This window comes from Anopheles aquasalis, chromosome 2 (assembly GCF_943734665.1).
Source record: "Anopheles aquasalis chromosome 2, idAnoAquaMG_Q_19, whole genome shotgun sequence".
In the NCBI taxonomy this organism is placed as follows: domain Eukaryota; kingdom Metazoa; phylum Arthropoda; class Insecta; order Diptera; family Culicidae; genus Anopheles; species Anopheles aquasalis.
In genome coordinates, this window is record NC_064877.1 from 8340001 (window position 1) to 8357882 (window position 17882).

The 17882-nt window shown below is 48.5% G+C and overlaps 1 protein-coding gene across 2 annotated transcripts in view; it reads right to left on the reverse strand.

Moving 5' to 3' along the window:
• The window catches only part of LOC126572651 (acetylcholinesterase-like), a 19056-nt gene extending 1955 nt beyond the window's left edge, over positions 1-17101 (reverse strand). The window contains exons 1-8 of one of the 2 annotated variants that reach the window (XM_050232139.1): positions 16925-17101; positions 9876-10287; positions 7279-7437; positions 6668-7205; positions 6389-6586; positions 5610-6317; positions 5363-5535; positions 1-5264 (exon numbers count right to left, since the gene is read on the reverse strand). The exon at positions 1-5264 is cut by the window's left edge and continues 1955 nt beyond it. In XM_050232139.1, the coding sequence (XP_050088096.1) occupies positions 5125-5264; positions 5363-5535; positions 5610-6317; positions 6389-6586; positions 6668-7205; positions 7279-7437; positions 9876-10233 (2274 nt within the window). In that variant the 5' untranslated portion in view covers positions 10234-10287; positions 16925-17101 and the 3' untranslated portion in view covers positions 1-5124. Of the gene's footprint in view, positions 5265-5362; positions 5536-5609; positions 6318-6388; positions 6587-6667; positions 7206-7278; positions 7462-9875; positions 10288-16924 lie in introns of both variants that reach the window. The other variant, XM_050232138.1, reaches the window with a different exon arrangement.
• Between the last annotated feature and the right edge of the window lie 781 nt (positions 17102-17882).

Sequence of the window (17882 nt, forward strand, 5' to 3'; positions counted from 1 at the left end):
TGATATGTATTATGAACATTATCTCCTACCGCTCGTCAACCTCCCTTCGCCCTATCTCTCTCTCTCTCTCTCTCTCTCTCTCTCTCTCTCTCTCTCTTTCTCTCTCTCTCTTGCGCATTCCTTCCGTTTTCACTGACTCGCTAGAATATCCTACTTTTTTTTACTTCTACTACTACTACTACTACTACTATTACTACCACTACGTGTATGGTGATGGCGTCTTTAGCCAGCACGGCAGCACTTTGCAGTTGCGAATGGCGCCCCAAAAACCTCCGCAGGCCGCTACTAGTTTGGTGCGGACTTCATGGTTTTTGGTTTTGGGGCAGGGTGGCAGGCTCTACACTAGTAAACACTACACACAACACACAAACCACACTCTAGCGCGCACGTGATGAAGCAAGCAAGCGACAGCCACGTTCCCGTAGTTTTTTTTTTGTTTGTTTCTCGTTGTATCAACGCGCGTCGGACTAGGACCAGAAGGGATTGCACTATACTGATTGATGCATGCATTCTGTTCCGCGATGCGTAAGCAGTACAACATAAAGTAGCATTGATGCCATCCTGATCAATAATCATCAACGCGAAACGAAAGTCCTGCGGTAAACGGAAAACGGGAAACTTCACGCGCACTAGCACGGCACCGTGAGGTTCGAAATGAAGTTGCGATCGATTATACGATTACGTAGCTGGCTGGCTGGCTGGCTGGCTGGCTGGCTGGTTGGATCGATAAACTTATATACGTGTATATATTTATGTATATATATATGTATAGATATATGCATACCGAGCATCAGAACGATGCCGTCGCACACGATCACTATCGATGAGCCGCCTGAGGCCGTCCTGGGTGACGCCTAAAGAACCTTTTTTATTGTTCGTTGAATCCCACGCCACCGACGATCTCACTTAAACTGTCTACGACGGCTGGCAAAGGGATAGCCAAGGGTGTTTTCCCCCTTTTTTACAATCACGTAGTCCCCTTTCCTTCCAAACCAACCTAGTGGCTCGTACTGGCCCTACCGGTTACTTCTAGTGTAGGAAAAAAGGGGCGAAGGCTAGCAAGTGCATATCTGGCGCTGAGTGGCGTGCAACGACCCCCGGGGGTTCCACTATGTTTCCCATTACATCCAGCTACCTCCTCATGTGGATTTGGAGTTCTTGACCTCTCGATAACCTTTTAACGCTTTTTTGTGTGTTTTCCGTTATTTGTTTTGGTTTTTTTTTGAAAATTGGTCCATTTTCAACGTGCATCTAGTGTGGTGCCAACGGAAGATCTCGCGGGGCTCGGGTTCCCTCGAAAGCAGCAACAAGGAGGGGTAGTGGACTGGGAGAGAGAGCGAAAGAAGCAAGGAGTTAAGAGGAAGCAAGGATCTGGAGCATCCGCAGGCTCTCGATGACTGCAATTTAATGCGGTCTTTGGTTACTGTTCTGACTGCTCGCATGCTTATACATAGGAGGCGCTTCACGGACTAACGGACATCAAATGGATGGCACCAGCAAGGAGCGGGCGCGAATTGCTGCTTTAGCCTCGCAAAAAAAAACCATAAGTTTCCGCTTCCGGTGCATTCAATTGGTTGCTTTTGGTTTAAAGATAAACGTTGCTCACGATCACGATGAGCATGTTCGCGTGTGCGTGCGTGCATGCGTGCATCTGTGTTTGTGGAAAAGTGTTAACCACTGCCAACAGTTTCTTGTCCAGAGCCTACTCCAAACCTAGAAACGACTAATCGCTCACGAAACGCATCTAGTGTGTTGTGTTTGGCTGCTCCGTTAACGTTAGAACGCCGCCACGTTTCCACGGGCCACAGCAACTCCACGGATTGCTCTGTTCCTCCGACATATTTCAATTATTCGTTTTTTGTTTCTGTTTTTGGTTTGTTTTTGTCTTCCTTTTGTAGAAACAATGGTCGAAACACTGTTTTACTTGAGAAGAGAAATCATCACAATTATGCGCGATAAGAGCGTTTGTTTTGTTGTTTTTTTTTGTTGTGGTGGAATGAGTAGGTAGGAGGAGGAAGAGGTCCGTAGGACTTGGTGATTGTGTTGTTCTGGTGATTGCCGCGTGTGCTTTCCTCCTCTCCTGGCGGGCTGTGATTTTGCGAGTGTGTGTCTGCGTGTGGGTGCTGTTTTTTTGTACAGATTAAGCCCCCGCTAATCCGCCAGACTCAACCTTTTCCAACAGGACATGGACTCATGGATTTGGTCTTTAGTTTTGCTTCGTTTCATTTATTCCACTACGCGTAGAACGCGTGAAGGATACATTGAACGCCTAGTGTGTGGGGTGTTTCTAAGCGATCCATCTTCCAGTCGATCTTTTCTCGAGTCGATCGCATCGCAGCTACCAGCAAATGCTTTGTCACGTCCATTGTGTGCACGCTTAATCCCGCTTGTTGGTTAGAGCTATTGGTATTCTAGCTGTTATTAGCGAGTATTAGCGGCTCGGCGTGCCTTGAACTGCATGCTGGTGAGACCATCCAGGGGCGAGAATTCTGGTTCTATGCTTAACGATTGAGTGCAACATTGGCAAATGGTAATGGATACATCTCTAAATGGCGCAGCCTAAAGCACAGTCGTATCTTAAGTAAGTTTGATTATATCGGCCACTGCGGGCATCCCCTCCCGCCTAAACACTACGTTGTCTGGCTGCGTTTTTGCCTCCTAGAGCCCGAATGCCATGCGTGATCATCGCTCCAGAACGATTCGCCATGCGCATGTCGTGTACCGTCTGACTGGGAGTGTTTTGACGGTAAAGGAACCTCATGGAATGCCCATGGAATGTGTCCCACAGAGAGAGAGAGAAAGAACACTCGTCGGCATCGCTGGTGGCGGCTGGTGGATGCCTGGTGTTGGCGAAAAAGAGAGAGAGAGAGAGAGAGTTCTTTTTTGTTTTAACATTAACTTCACTTGGGTGTTTTTTTTTCTTGTTGTTTTTGGTTGGTTGGTTGGTTGGGTGAATGTTGCCGGCCGATCGGGTTTGACCAGTGTGTCGCGTCGCTAGCATTTGAGCTCCAGGTAGTTGAATGCCACGAATTGTGTGCTACGCCATTTTGCCTTGTGCCCCCTTCCCCACCCCCCCCCCCCCCCCCGTGCCCTCCCTGCCGGGGGCCATTTTGCCTTAATCTAGAGTCGAGCTTAGAGTTTATACCATTAGAGTTTGCAACAGCATTACAAGGTATGATATGTTTTCGGTTTTTCCATTTTCCCTCCCGTTTCTTTTTGTTGTTGTCTTCTGGCTATTCTTCTCGTTTGTTTGCTTATTTTGTTTTTCGATCGCGATTTAGAAGGTTTGTTGCTCTTGTGATTGGTTTGTGTGCCAGTGCTCCAGGCTGACACCGCCACGAATTTCCCATCCCCGGCCTCCCATTCCACGCTACTACAAACTAGAGAGAGGCTAGGCTGTGTTTTTTTTGGAGGGGGGGGGGGGCAGGAGGTTTTGCTTAGAATCTTACATTCGTACTCAATATTCGTACTATGTGTGTATTTTGTGTTTGCGTGTGTAAAGTGTTGTGTCTGTTGAGCTTTGTGGAGCGCAAATTCTCAAGCAATCAACCGGATTATGTGTGCAGACGGTAGGCTAGCACTAGGGGAGTGTTGTCGCCTGTTGCCGTCTGTTGTTTGCGCTGTGTTCGGCTGTTCATTCATCAGTATTATCTTTATTCAAGTTGATTTTTTTTATTATTAAATTTTTCCATATTTTATTGACAATTCCCTTTCTGCGATGGCTACCAGCGGATCCATCGTGTGTGAAGCACTTTGCTTTTCCCTTTCGTCGTCGAAGGACATCCTTTCTTATGTTGCTGTGTGCGTTTGACTGTGTCTGTGTGAGTGTATGTGGCAGAATTGATTTACTAGTTATCGCTCTACTATTACGGTTATGCATTAACGCTTACGCTCGGCACTAGGATCCACTTTGCCAGCATCTTTCGCTCGTGAGGATGGTAGAAATAGGGTACAACGATGCCGCCTCACCTTCACCTGTGGCTCTTGAATAGTATAATCTAGCATAGAAAGTAACGTCTAATTGATTGTAGATACTACTCTGTCGACAGTGTCCGTGTATGTGGTATCTGTTCTGTGTGCCTGTGTTCATGTTCGGAGTGTTTTGCGAGATAAAGTGGAATTAGAGAGAAATTCGAAGTTCCGATAAGTTTGCGTGAAAGAGTTTGAGTTGAAATGTGAACCAAAAATAAAAAAGAACTGATTGCTTGTGTAGCTGTGAAAGTAATGAGGTTGCGTAAGAAAGATAAAGATATTATTTAATGGTGCTAGCTCGTTCAACACTATCGCCATCACCGATCATGGCGATCAAACAGAATGGAATACAGGTGCTGTCATCATAGCGTCGCCTACTTCGATTCCTGGCCGGCAGAACACTTTAGCTCACATATTTGGCTAATGGGACATCAACGTAGCAATCGATTTCAAGCACAACTCAACTGAAATTTTATACTCTCTCCACTCAATCCCGGAGGCCAGAGAGGCCTGAGCACCAGGAACGGGAGTGTGCAATGCAGAACCAGATCCTCTCCGTGTTCGTGTTCGTGTTCGTGTGTGGTGTGTGTTTTGTTTATTTTGTTTAGGCCGACCAGCCTAGGTGATCAGCCACCTAAAGGGGAACCTAAGCCTATCATACTATTACGCAGCTGTGCGTGGTTATTTGTCATCGCGGCACCCCAACCCCCTTACGGCCGGCTACGGCAACGACGACTGGCACCTTCCCCTTTGGCGGTCTGAGTGGGCCACGCAGCTGCAGTGCTGCAGCAACGCCATCTCAGATCAACGCCAAACCATATTCCATCGCCTGCCTGGTTGCCTGGCTGCCTGGCTGCCTGTCTGATCCACGCGCTTCTTTTATTTCTAATTCCTAATACTTTCCCCCCTCCCTCCGTGTGCGGGAAAGTTTGTTTGATTCGCTTTCGGTGCTTTCGCTTTGCAGAAGTAAAAACGGGTCGAGGAGGGAAGGACCGAGTGTGTAATAAAGGGGTACGGAGAGAGGGGGGCGGGGGGTTGGAGAATTTGTTCCTCACTATCTTTTCTTAAAGCTTAAACGAACTAGCAGGAAAACGGGAGAGGAGTGGAGTGGTGCTGACGGCCACTTGCCAGGAGCCCGTAGACCGTCCATGATTATTGTACGACTCGGAGTGTGGTCGAGGTAAGCAGCGACAGTAGAGCAACCAGCAGGAGCGTCACCAGCGGATTAGGTCGGTAAAAAAAGGCGCCACTTTCACACGGTGCGCTTGGTGGTGGTGCTACTTGAAGGTTCGCTGTTCGTAGGAAGAGAGAGAGAGAGAGAAAGGCGACAAGTTTGACATCAGAAGATGCAAATAAAAAAAACCCAGCCTGGGACTGGGAGAGAACTTACAGGTAGCTGCAACAAGCTGCGGTAGATACTTCTTCCAGAACGCACACTGCCTCAACCGTGGGCCTCGTCCGACGAAGGACGTGTTCATGCCGAGCTCCAGATAGTGTCGCCCTTGGGCCGTATGCTTGGGCCACTCGGGGATGTCGCTGCTGGCCGGGCTCGAATTCGGATTGCTGGAACAGAAGGAGGAAAATAATAATTAACATCCAAATGTTCCCGTTAGCACGGACATCTATCGATGACGCACCCCGTTTTGGCAAAGTTGGACCAGTAGCGCATGATCTTCCGGCTGAAACCCTTCTCGTCATCGGTGTAGCCAAGCGACGGGTTCAGTGGTTCACCGAACACGTAGTTAATCTCATCACCATGCATCACGCCGGTCCAGCGAGGCCACGGATTGCCTTTGCTACGGTGCGTGTACAGATACATGTACACATTGTTACCCTCCTCGGCGTACCGCTGTGCGAACTCATTGACATTGCACGTGAAATGATAATCGCCAACCATCTTATCCAGCGCGTCCCGGTTACTGTTCGGATTGTCCGGCTCGGTCCAGTCGGTGTACTCGAACACGATCGCCTGCCGGGCCGCTCCGTTGACGTACGGGTTTAGTTCGCGTACCGCTTGCAGGAACTCTTCGCGGGACACCGTCACACCTTCCTCCTTGCGCAGCAACTCGGTCAGATAGTAGATGATGAAGTAGTAACCCTCCTCCGTATTGCTGCCCGTCAAGATTTCCGTCTTCTTGAAGCGTCCACTGGCGAGTGACCGTTGGGGCGTCTCGTCCAGGAACGCACCGTCCACCACCGGTACGAACGGGAACTCACAGATACCGAGCGTGCCCCACTCGTTGTCGACCAGCACGTGTGGATCCTTCCCACGGAGACACTCGACCGCATCGCCCGGTTTGCTGGTGTCATGCGGACATCCGACCGCTTCCGCCAATCGCAATGCCCTGTGTGGTGGAGGAGACGTAGATTCATGAGCTTTTTGGTGTCTTCTGGGGTTGCGATCAAATGACTCTACCTTAGCGTGGCTTCCTCACGCGAAACCAGTGCCCAGGGAGCGGTGGGGGATCCACTCTGCAGGATGGCACGCTGGAACAGATCGCGCGACAAGGCGGACAGAAGATGGAGCGACACCGACACGGCACCAGCACTCTCTCCGAAGAGTGTCACGCGGGATGGATCACCACCGAACTTGTGGATATTATCCCGTACCCATCTGCAAACGAAACAGGACATCAGTACATTCATATCAGCGTCAGGAACCGGTCCCAATCCGTGGCCAACAACGGTGACCTACCGTAGGGCGAGATTTTGATCGAACAATCCAGCATTACCGGGCGCTTCCGGTGTACCGAGAAACAGGAACCCAAGACTGGCCACCCGGTACTGGAGCGAGACGACGATCACGTTCTCCTCCGAGGCGAGCGCCCGATGATCGTACACGTCGAGTGTGGCCGTACCGGAGTAGAAACCACCACCGAAGATCCACAGCATGACGGCAGCATTCTTGGGCCGTGGCCGTGGTGCCACCACGTTGATGTACAGGCAATCCTCCGAGAGTGGTGTGTTCGGGTTCCACATGGTCGCACCCGGGAAGTCACCGAACACCGTATCAACGATCTGGACGCAGCTGTTCGGTGGCGTCGTTGCGTTCAGTACTCCACTCCACTTTTCGGCCGGCCGTGGATGGCGGAAACGCAACGGACCGACTGGGGGCTGCGCGTACGGAATACCGAGCCACACGTCTACCTTCTTGCCGCTGGGGGCGTCCACCGTGATGCCCCGTACCCGACCCTTGTCCGTGTTTACCACGAGCGGATCATTATCGCTAGCATCTGGAGAGGAAAAAGTGTAGAGTAATCGATCGTAAGATCGTGTATCTGGCGATCACTGCTAGCGAGAACGTACCTGCGTTCGATTCACGCCTCGTCAGACCTCGCCGCCGAAGTGATGGCGTACCACCACCACCACCACCACCACCACCGCCACCATTACTGGCGTGGACAACGTGCTCACGTTCGAGCGTGCCCAGCTCGGGGTCTATAATTCGTACGGACTCACCGTGACCTATATATGGTGTAAAAAAGGCATCTGAAAAAGTGAGGAAGAAACCACAGAGAAAAGAAAACACACACAAAAACATCGTCAAAAGAAACCAACGAACAACGACCAAACAGAACCCAAAAAAAAGGGGGAAAGAAAATATGGAATATGGATGGAAATTCAATCGAAATCGCAACAATTGCGCGGCATGGCACACGATGGCGATGGCGAGTTTGCGGAGTTCCTGAGGAGAATGCTGCGCACCGAGTATGCTGAAGGATGTCGTTGAGGTCATATTGCTCGGGTAGGTGAGGTGAGGTGGTTCACAGGTTTGTGGGTTCGAGTGGGAGTCTGATCTGATGGGAGTTTTCATCGATTTCCGGCATTAACTTTGTTTTTAGGTTATGTTGCTCACACTCCGAGCTGACAGGCTCCTTTGATTCAAGATATGTTTCAGATCGAGACTATACTACACTCTTGTAGCGAATCGTAGTGACCTGGAATTGCATTCTGGATCCAGTGCAATGGAGTCACCTGTGATGGCCGCAACCAAGCAGCAGCAGCAGCCGATCGATCGATCGATCGATCGATCAATTACTCGAGGCATTCAGAAGAAGAAGAACATAGCGAATAGTGCAGCAAAATGTCGTGCAAACGTATTCGGCATTCGGACTGTGAAAATTCGGAAATCGGAAATCGGAACCAGCGAGAATTATCAGGCCCAGAACAGACACACACAGCGTTCACACGGCATGATCGTTCACTGAAAAGCTTCGAATTGAGTGCGTATGCGCATAAGCTGTGCGGGGTAGCTATTATTGTCCTTTGAAGAATGGGTGCTGCTGTGTGTGCTGCTTAGAAATGGCGGCCAGTGCAATGGTGCAAAACATGGACAAAAGGGTGCGCACGGGTGCTTGGTGGTTGTGCGGTGTTTGCTAGGTGCAATTGGTGCAAGGTGCTGTGAGTGATCGTTCTTTTTTAAAGTGAAGGAAGGCTCTTACCGGTCGGGTTTCAATTCATCGCGGGGAGAGGATTTGGTTATGTGACAACAACAGGGAGAAAGTGACATTTTTTGGAACTAATCATTTGCAAAGTAGGATTCGTGGAATGGCCAGAGGATTGTTCCGGTTTTGTAAAAGAGCTTGCGAAAGTAAGGGTATTTGCAACGCGATAAATCGATGAACGAATCAAACTACCGACGGTAGTGTCTCCGTGTTGCGCCTGCGATTGTCGTTCTCAAGATTTTGATTTCCTGCTTGGTCATGCAACCGAAAAAAGCAAATGAATACGACTTGTCTACTCAACTCAAAAGCCAACTACAATACGATACTAATGGGAAAGTGGTAGAAAAAAAAAGAACTGAATCATCAGCAACGTAATTAATGGTTACGTGTTTCCAATCTATGTTGAGATTTTGCTTCTGTACATTTCTAGACAGGGACAGAAGTAGGTATGATGAAATTTGCGAGGTAGGGATGGCGAGATATTAGGAGTATGCATTAATTCGATGCGCCTTACAGTGACAATGCCACCGAAACATTGTTACATTTTTGACCATATCAAGCAACCTATGGTGTTGTATCTATAGCAACCGCGTGATTGTGGATCGATCTTCTCCTGGAGTATACCTTCTTTGAAAAACATTTTTGTATTCTTCAAATGCTGTAGTTTAATGTTTCTTAATACTTCTAAATAATGGCACAACCTTCTCTACGTTTAGTAAAATACCATCAGCCATTTTTTTTAAATAAATTTTCAAATTACGCCTTAGAAGGCTGCGAATTAATGCACAGTCCACCTGACTTAAAGGTTATAAAAAAAAATTAGGACGAAAATACAATTCCGTGACGAAAAAACGTGGTGCCCGAAATAAACTAAAAAGAGTACAACATACAGACACACGAAGAAAGATATCAAATTAACAGACTAGACTGACAGTCCGACAGGCACAGACACCGAAGGACGGGCAGACAGACAAACGGAAAGCGTCGAAAAAAAGGTAATCCAGACTTGTAGAAGATCAAGGAAGCCCGAGACCGGAAGCCCAAGGAGCCCACAAGGAGCTGAATCACGTGGCCTTCTACGTCTTTCTTCCGATTTTTCGAATTTCCCGTTTGTCAAACAAGAATTGGAAAAACACACACATACGCATACACAACTGGAACAAGATAATACAGCATGTACAGAAGATTGAAAATTGATAACACAGATGAAGAGAGAAAGGAAGAGAGCGAGACAGAGAGACAGAGAGATAGAGAGAAAGAGAGAGAGAGACAGAAAGAGAGAGAAAAAGAGAGAGAAAGAGAGAAGAGGCGAAAAAAGTTGGCCAGAGATGGAAATGTCCGCGCGGGCTAGCGCACGTGACAGTGTGTCTGGCATTGGGTGCGTGTACGTGTCTGAGTGTATGTGTGGCCTGTATGTGTGTCTGTAGCGTGTGCGATTGCGGACTCTAGCGAACCGACCTGCATCCTTGCCGAGCGTGAGCCGCGCCACTTCCTCCTCTTCGGCCGACGACAACGACGACGACGACGACGCTGAGGACGATGAGGAGCCGCCACTGGCACTGGATTGCGATCCTGGCAGCAGTGTCTGCGATTGGGCCACCGCCAGTCCTCCGAGTCCACCGGTCACTCCGCCACCGCTCGACAGCTGATGCGTACCACCACCAACGCCCAGCTCGTGATGCCGCCCGGCGACTGTCTGTAGGAAGGGCGCCAACAGCAGCAACACCACCATCGGCGGCAGGCTCAGCATTAGCGCAACGGCACCATCCATCCTTCGCCGGCAACCCATCGCCACCCGAAGCCCTCGGATCTCCATCACCGGATTCACGCTGGCAGACGCTGGTTGCTGCTGCTGCTGCTGCTGCTGTTTCTGTGGAGTAAAATAAAGAGAAAGAAAGAAGAAGCATGAGCATCGGAAAAGACAACAACAGAAATAGGGGAAAAAAGAACGGAACAAAAAAGGACATTTGAATTAGACCGGCATTGCTCGCTTTCGTTCCGGCGAAGGCGTGTGCGCTTCCGGTGCGGTGGTTCCGGCTGCCAATGCTGATTGCCAGTCAGCAGCAGGATTCGGATTTCGGAAAAAAGAAGCCACAGAGACCGGGGGCCCGGATCAGGGCCCGGAGTTAATATTCATGTTCAATCGTGCGTTCCCGGGGACCGGAAATGGAATCGAATTCGGGCGTGCGCTGGTACGCCCGGAAGTCACTACCATCGCTGATGCTGCTGATGATGATGATGACGACGGGGACGACGACGACGACGGTGATGATGGTGATCATCATAATTACAAAGCTGGATTAGCTGGAACAGTTCCTGTTTTGTGGTGTGGATCATGCGGACCACGCTTGTGCAGAGAGTGAGCGTGAAAGAGAAGCAGCAGCACACAATAATGCCGGCCGACCGACCAACCGACCGGAGGGCTGAGATTTCGAAATCAAGCTACAACAACCGCTGCCCCCCCAAAGGAGAGCTTAGTATCTGGCATAGAGCGTGAGTTGAAAGTGAAGGTAGGCCAAAACGAAGCAGTAGCAGCTCGGTTCGTTCCCTCGGTCTTAAGACCTTAAGAATCTGGCCTCCAGGAACAGCAGCATTAAACATTCATGCTCGCGACGCTCGCTAGCCAGCGCTTTACGCGTAAGCATTTCCCAGAACCTATCTGTGATCATCGTGGAAGGTTCCACTCCTATCTTGCCTCGTGTCTGCATTAAAGCTGCTCCTGGTCCTGGGGTCTGAGTTCTTGGGCGCTACTGCCATCACCACGATGATCAGCATAAGCATTCCCACCCGAGCATTGGGTGGCTCCGAGGAGCAAACGAAAGCGTGCTTCGTGCCTCTGCATAATGATTCAATGATGAGGAAGCCAGAGGCAGCTGCGGGCTGAGGGTTCGGGCTTAGCAGCAAGCATCGAGCATCGAGCCAAGTCATCAGTATTAAGGGCTTTCGGCCGGGCGCTAGCGTACGCGCTAGGACTAATTTATTGACCATAACTCGTCACGTTTGTGACTTTACGATCCGGAAGCGTGAAAGAGAAGGGGTAGGGCAAGGAGGTGTGTTTGTTTCACCGGGCGGCGGGGGGGCAGGCGCAGTCCGCAATTACTTTTGTTACTCCGCATCGCGCTTCCATTTCCGGCAGTGCTCGGTGGTAATGGTTATGTTGTTTTGTTTTAATTAAAATGTGATTCAACTGCTTCCTGATTTTACTGGCATGGGGAGCCTGAATAATATTAAACCGGTCAGTACCGATCGGGGCATGGGTTTTGTGTGGAGAGTGCTGCAGAGTTTAGCAGAAGGGAGTAGGAAAGGAGTGGACTAAACGTAGCGCAATTTTCGCAAACGCTATAAAGTTGCTTTCACATCAGAGGCGTTTTTTTTTAAGTTGAAACGCGTTTTATTAAACATACGGCTCGTCCGTCCTTATATTTGTTAAAAAAACGCGTTTTGTTGTTTACTTTGACGTATTGAAAAAGGAGGAGTATTTATTAATAGTAATCCTTTAACCAAGCAACCTATGAAAATAATAAACGTTATTCTTCTAGTTCCCCTGAACGTGCACAGACGTGTTTTCGTGTAGCTCCAACAAAAAAAAAGGCATTTGGTTTGGAAGCAGCTTCAAGCAAACGAGGTAGGCTGTGTCACAAAACCAGTGACTTTGCAACTCGCGCATTGTCTATTACTCGCTCTTTCTCTATTCGACAGCTTGAGACATTTCTTCCTTCTTCGAAATCAACGAATCGCTCGCCCAGTTCGTCAACCTTGCCCATCCGCTCCGTTCCCTCTTGAAATGGGGCTTTTCTTAATGGAAAATTGGAAATCTCCGTCTACGCCCCACGCACGCTACCCTCACTCCTGAGCCATCACGGCACCTGAGCGGATGTAACGGCGGATCGTTCGCCTAGCGGGATGGCTTTAATGCTGATGCGTAGTCCACAGTGCTGGGATGAAAGGGAACGGAGGGCTCTCCTGCCGGCTAGCGAAAGGCAAAGTTTATTTAATTAACGCCCTCTTCCAACCCTTCGCTTCCCATTTAACCTCCCGACCAACCCGGCACTCCATCTCGCTTTCCCGGTGCAACATCAATTTCATTCATTTTTTATGAAGGTTGCCTCCAGGTTGGCGTTGGGATCAGTGGTACCAGGGCCTGGGTGGCCCGATGCTCCGGCTGAATCTAAACGACCTTCGTTAGAGTGGAACGTTCTCGGGAAAGCGCCGTGCTTGGTCCCAGGCTTATCTGGTATTCCTGGGGCATCAGACCCATCATCGTGGTCCGTTTCGCTCCGTGCGTCTTTTGCGGCGGCTACACAAAGGGAATAATATAGTTTCACTTAATCGACAGGATATCATCACCTCTTCCGGTCCGTTCTGGGCAGTGCGACGGGGCAGCACCTGCTGCTGCCGCAGTCACCATTCCAGATCATTTCGTTCGCAGGCCAGCTGGCAATCTCACGCATTTACTCGCGCCGCTCGTGCGAACCGGTTTTGTTTCCGGTGCTGAAGATGGCGTCCCTCTTGCTCTTCGATCTATGGAATGGAATAACACTTGGCGCACAACGCTGAACGAGAAATCGATTCACCATTTTCCTCATTTTCCGTCCCGCTGTGTTGTTGTGATTAGCAAATCAAGATGCCCACACCAACGCAGGAAACGTTGTATGTTTGCCTTTCTGATTGAAGATCTCGATCGTTGGGAAGAGAAAGGACGGCAGCTTGAATTGTTGTAAAAAGGATGAAGGAGAAAATCCGCTTTCCCTCGTTGTCGCTGGGAAATGGGACGCGCCTCCACCGTTCGGTGACAGCTAACCCGCCATCTTTCCCCTGCCGGTGGTCAGCGGCAGTTTGCCACTTGATTGGGTAAACATCAGGCACCGCACCTCGTGCACGTTTGGGCCTCGACCAGAATTGAATAAATATTAGTGAGCGAGTGGTCGCGTGGGACGGTGAACTCGGTCGGACACGTGCTGCATCAGTATGCTCCGCAGAGGCCGAACCGAACTTATCCGGCCAGCAACCAACTTTCTCCTGTCTAATTGATATCGGGTTGCTTCGTTCCTTTTCCTTCCCCTTCCCACGGGAAAGCCCAAAAGTTGCTACCGAGGTTCCGGCTGACGTCAGCAGGATAGACGAGCGGTGCCACAGTCCAGGCCAGACCAGGAGATCTGCGGCCTCACGACAAACTCTGTGACACTCAATTATAAGCGTCGATGAATATTTCATCGACGCGTGCGAACGGTTCCCGTTGGGTTGACGACGATCCCCCCCCCCCCCCCGCCCGATGAAAGGGTGTAAGGAGAAGATTATCAGCATTTCTTCCCATCCATAATTCATGTAGTTAATAGATAAAAATAGGCGAAACGGCGTGCGGCACCAGGCGCCTCCATTCACAGTTCGCGAACGGTTTCGCACACGTCACACGTGTCGCCCGACCATTTGGATGCTTGGTAATCCCTCCAAAGTAAAGCGAAAATGGTCCACGTGCGCCAAATCGGGACAGCTGACGTCCAGGTTAATTTCTATTAAATAATCCCACGATGGTGGAGGCGCCTTGCTGTTTGACGTTTTAGCGTCCGTGTTTCGCGTCATAACAGGATCAATCAGCGGTATTATCGCGTATATTTTAATCGTATCTCACTGTTTTTTTTTCAGAATTGTTGAATTTTATGTTCCATGTAATGCTCTCATGCTGCACTTCGGTCATAACTACACAAGTCAAAAACAAAGCAATCAACCGAGGAGCTCGCTAGCCATCATCTGAACTAATACTGGCTTTAAACCATCCAATTAGGGCCGAGTTCAAATCCGTCAATAGGGCAGAGGCATAATGCGTATGACAGGCAAATGGGCGCGCGATAACAAAGCGAAACAAGTGTTCTGACCAGCTGTGTGTGGGCTGCCAGCCGACAACAATCCGATTTGCCGAGCCCATTCCGTCTGCGGAGGCGTGTCGTGAGCGTCTGTATCGAAGCATATCGTGGCGAGTACGGATCGGATGGTCGGACAATTCGTACGGAACACAATCAATTCCCAGTACCCCACGGCATAGCGAGCATGTTTATCGCGTTTTCGTAACCACGCTCTCGCTCACTTTGTTTCTCTTTTCCTCACTTTCTCTCTCTTTTTTCCTCATTTTCTCGTTTCGATCCGTGTAGTGAATGGGCGTGCGGCACTGTTACACGGAACGGACGCGTCGGAACTACCCACGCCGCCCACCATTTAATTAGTTTAACGAAGCGCCAAAAAGGAGATTATTCTGCCAAAGTGGGCACTTGTTTATTAATGCATAATGATGGACCAGCGGCCCACTTAGGTGAGCTGAGTGGTAGGTGGGCGAGGGGGAAGGGCTCTATGTTTCGTTTTTTCACCGTTCCGGACGCTCCGAACCAGTCAATAGCAGCTGATGGTTCCTTGGAGAATTGTGCCGTTCTTCTCCGTTTCTTTTCCTGCTTAATGGCCCCGCTAATGTGTCGAGTGCGATCATCGATTCCACCTTGACGAAGTAGCGATAGGTTGGTTCAATGGTTTTCCTTAACTACCTTGCTTCGTTATCTGTTCTCCTTTTCTCTCGTAGCAAAAGGAATGTCGTGTTCTTAAAGATTTTATATACCATACAAGTGTATCAATATACTTTATTTAACTGTCTATTCGTCTTTATCGAATTCTTTTATGATGTTCACAGAACTTCGATTAGAATTAAAGCAACCAACTTTACGCACGCAACGTATGTTTTCGTTGTCCAGCTCGTGCGACCGACATGCGACCATTAGGTTTGTTAAAAAATGCATTTTTTTTTGCTTTTACCTTACGGGCTGAGCCGTATTTATTAGGTGGAAAAGAGGAGAAGATAGAGTACAAAGAATAAAGGGAACAGGAATTTCCTCCTACTCTTAAAAAATGCATAGTCAAGATAGTTGGTCCAAACAGCGCCATTAATGGTAAACGGTTAGTGACAGATTCTAAATTGCGCCTAAACACGCGCAACGTTTCAGGTCAATGTTGTTTTGGTTGCTTTGATTTATTTAGCGGGTTTCAGTAACTTAAACGTAGAGTGCAGAGACCGAATACGCTCACTGAATCAAGGTAGCTTCGAATATTAACATAGAATATTGCTCTTCATTTTATGTTGCAATTTTCCTTCGTCGTTTTGAGATCCCTAAAGATCTTTTACAGCACGGATTTGTTTTACAAATAGTAGCTACAGTTTTATTTGTATCGATTGATCCGTATCTTTGGATGAATAATTTCTAAACTACTAACTAGATAAACTAAATCGCATCTCAATTTGACAACTTTCGTTTTATCTCAAGTCTCAAAAAGCATTCGTAAATGAAAAATTCAGTTTAGATCTCTGTGCTACTGTTACTTCCTAGCAAACAAAGCACAAACTCTACCGACAATTAATTATTTAATTGACCCGTATTGAATACAAATTGCACTTGTTCCAAGAATGAAGAGAGGTTGTGCACTTTATACCTTAAATGAGAGTATCATCATCACATTCCTGTAAACACCTTGTATCTCTCTCTCTCACTCCTACTCTGCAGCCAGAACTTAACCTTCGTTAAACGATCAGGGCCACAATTAGGGAATGCTACAGATCGTGAAAGAGCAATCATTACACAGCGCCACACCAGTAATGATGGCGCAAATATTGAACCTTTGGAACCACAATCGTTGGTTCAGCGTTCTTTGCCGTTTCTGGAGAAATCCGGTCCTCCGAACTTGCACTTTTTCGTTGGAAATGATTTGTTTACGGTCGCACGGGCGCGTGGTGAAGTCTGTTATTTACGTTTGCCTTGGAGATGCTGATTCCCCTCTCTTTTTCTCGGAATCACACATGTTCATCCTTTTGGAGCGCCACAACGGTACACAGTGTTTCGCGTCATTGCAAGTCATTAGCGTCCAACCACAAGTTGGTCTTTCGGCGGATGATCACTAAGCAGTGGAAATGCTAAACAAGCGAATTGTTTGTTTTCGACAACTTTCCGTTTAAGTCACGCGCGAAGTTATCGAAGAAGAAGGAGGAAAACAAGCGGCCGCGCTGTTCGTTGGCGTTAACCATCGAATATGAACCCGACACCGGTTGGCCACCGGGGAGGTTGATGGGACGGACTGTAATGCACTGCAGAGAGCGTGACAGAACGTGGGGTTATCGCGCGCCATTCATCGGTACCCACGGCTCAACTGATGTCATCATCATCGTCGTGTAATAGGTGGTACAACGATTTGCTATGATTATTTGATTATGATTTACGATAAGCTGTGCTGCAGCGGCAGAGACAAGGGATGTGTTTCCGTTGCCCGTTGGATCACCGCTGGTTCACTGGCACTGATTTACCCCGTGCTCCCGTGTCCAGTGGGCGGGGCGCAGTGTTTAGCATAGTTTATGCTCACACAAATTTAGGCAACGCGTATCCGTGGACCGTAAAATAAATGGAGCGGAATGGCCACCGGGCAATGGAGCTCGGTGTTACTGGACTAAAGGCAGGAGCAACAGAAGGAAGAATACCAACCTGACTTATCGGTCGACCACTGTCGACTACTGTTGGCACTAGCGACCAGTTACTTGGAGCTGCGGCTTGACTTGTCTTCGGCAGGAAGTTCGTTAAGGCCGCACACCGGACACAAACGATCGCGCACACACGGTAACCTTGAAAGATCACACGAGTCTACCGAAGAGGTCTGTTGTAGCCTCGATGAACAGGTTGCTACTGGCTTCGCGCAGTCTCATCGTTCACGTTCGTGAGTCGCGCATGAGTGACTCTAGACTGTATGCTAGTGTCAGTGACTAGTGACAGTGGCAGATTGATTCGTACTTTGTATTGGTTAGTGCGAAGCGTAGCATTGTCGCGTTAAGTTATGTTGACACCATGATCGTCACAACCACCAGCACCATTACTGTAATAATGGTGTTGTCTGGGTTACTCTTTTGTTTGATGGTACCATCTCATCTTCATCTGGCCAGCTGTGTACGTTGCTCTACCGTGTGAACAATGAACGACGGGGCTATAGAGCGAAGAGAGCGATAAGCACCCTTTGAGACCTTTTTGTTTGGAATCTGGAGCCATTAAATCAGTGATATCTCCCGTCAGCTGTGATGGAATCAAACCGTTGAGCCTCAAATCAAATAAACTAAAAAAATCAAATAAAAGTGAATCCATGCCTTCTTGATTCACCGGTTCGGTGATTTTTATGCATCTTTTGTTTTATACATAAGGCTTTAAAATATTTTATTTAAATGATAAACTTACTTCGTGTTAAGTAACTTTTTGTTAAGGGTCATTGGTTAATTATTTACTTTTCACTAAAGGAAATTGAATGATCGTTGTTTTCGTAAACACCTTTTTACGGTTAATATTTATGTAATAATGGAGCTTTCAAAATGTATACGAAACCTGTTCGTCATTTATTTCTACCACTGTCAGCAAAAATTAGAGTGGGGAAGATCAGAGGTATCTGGTTACTTCGTGA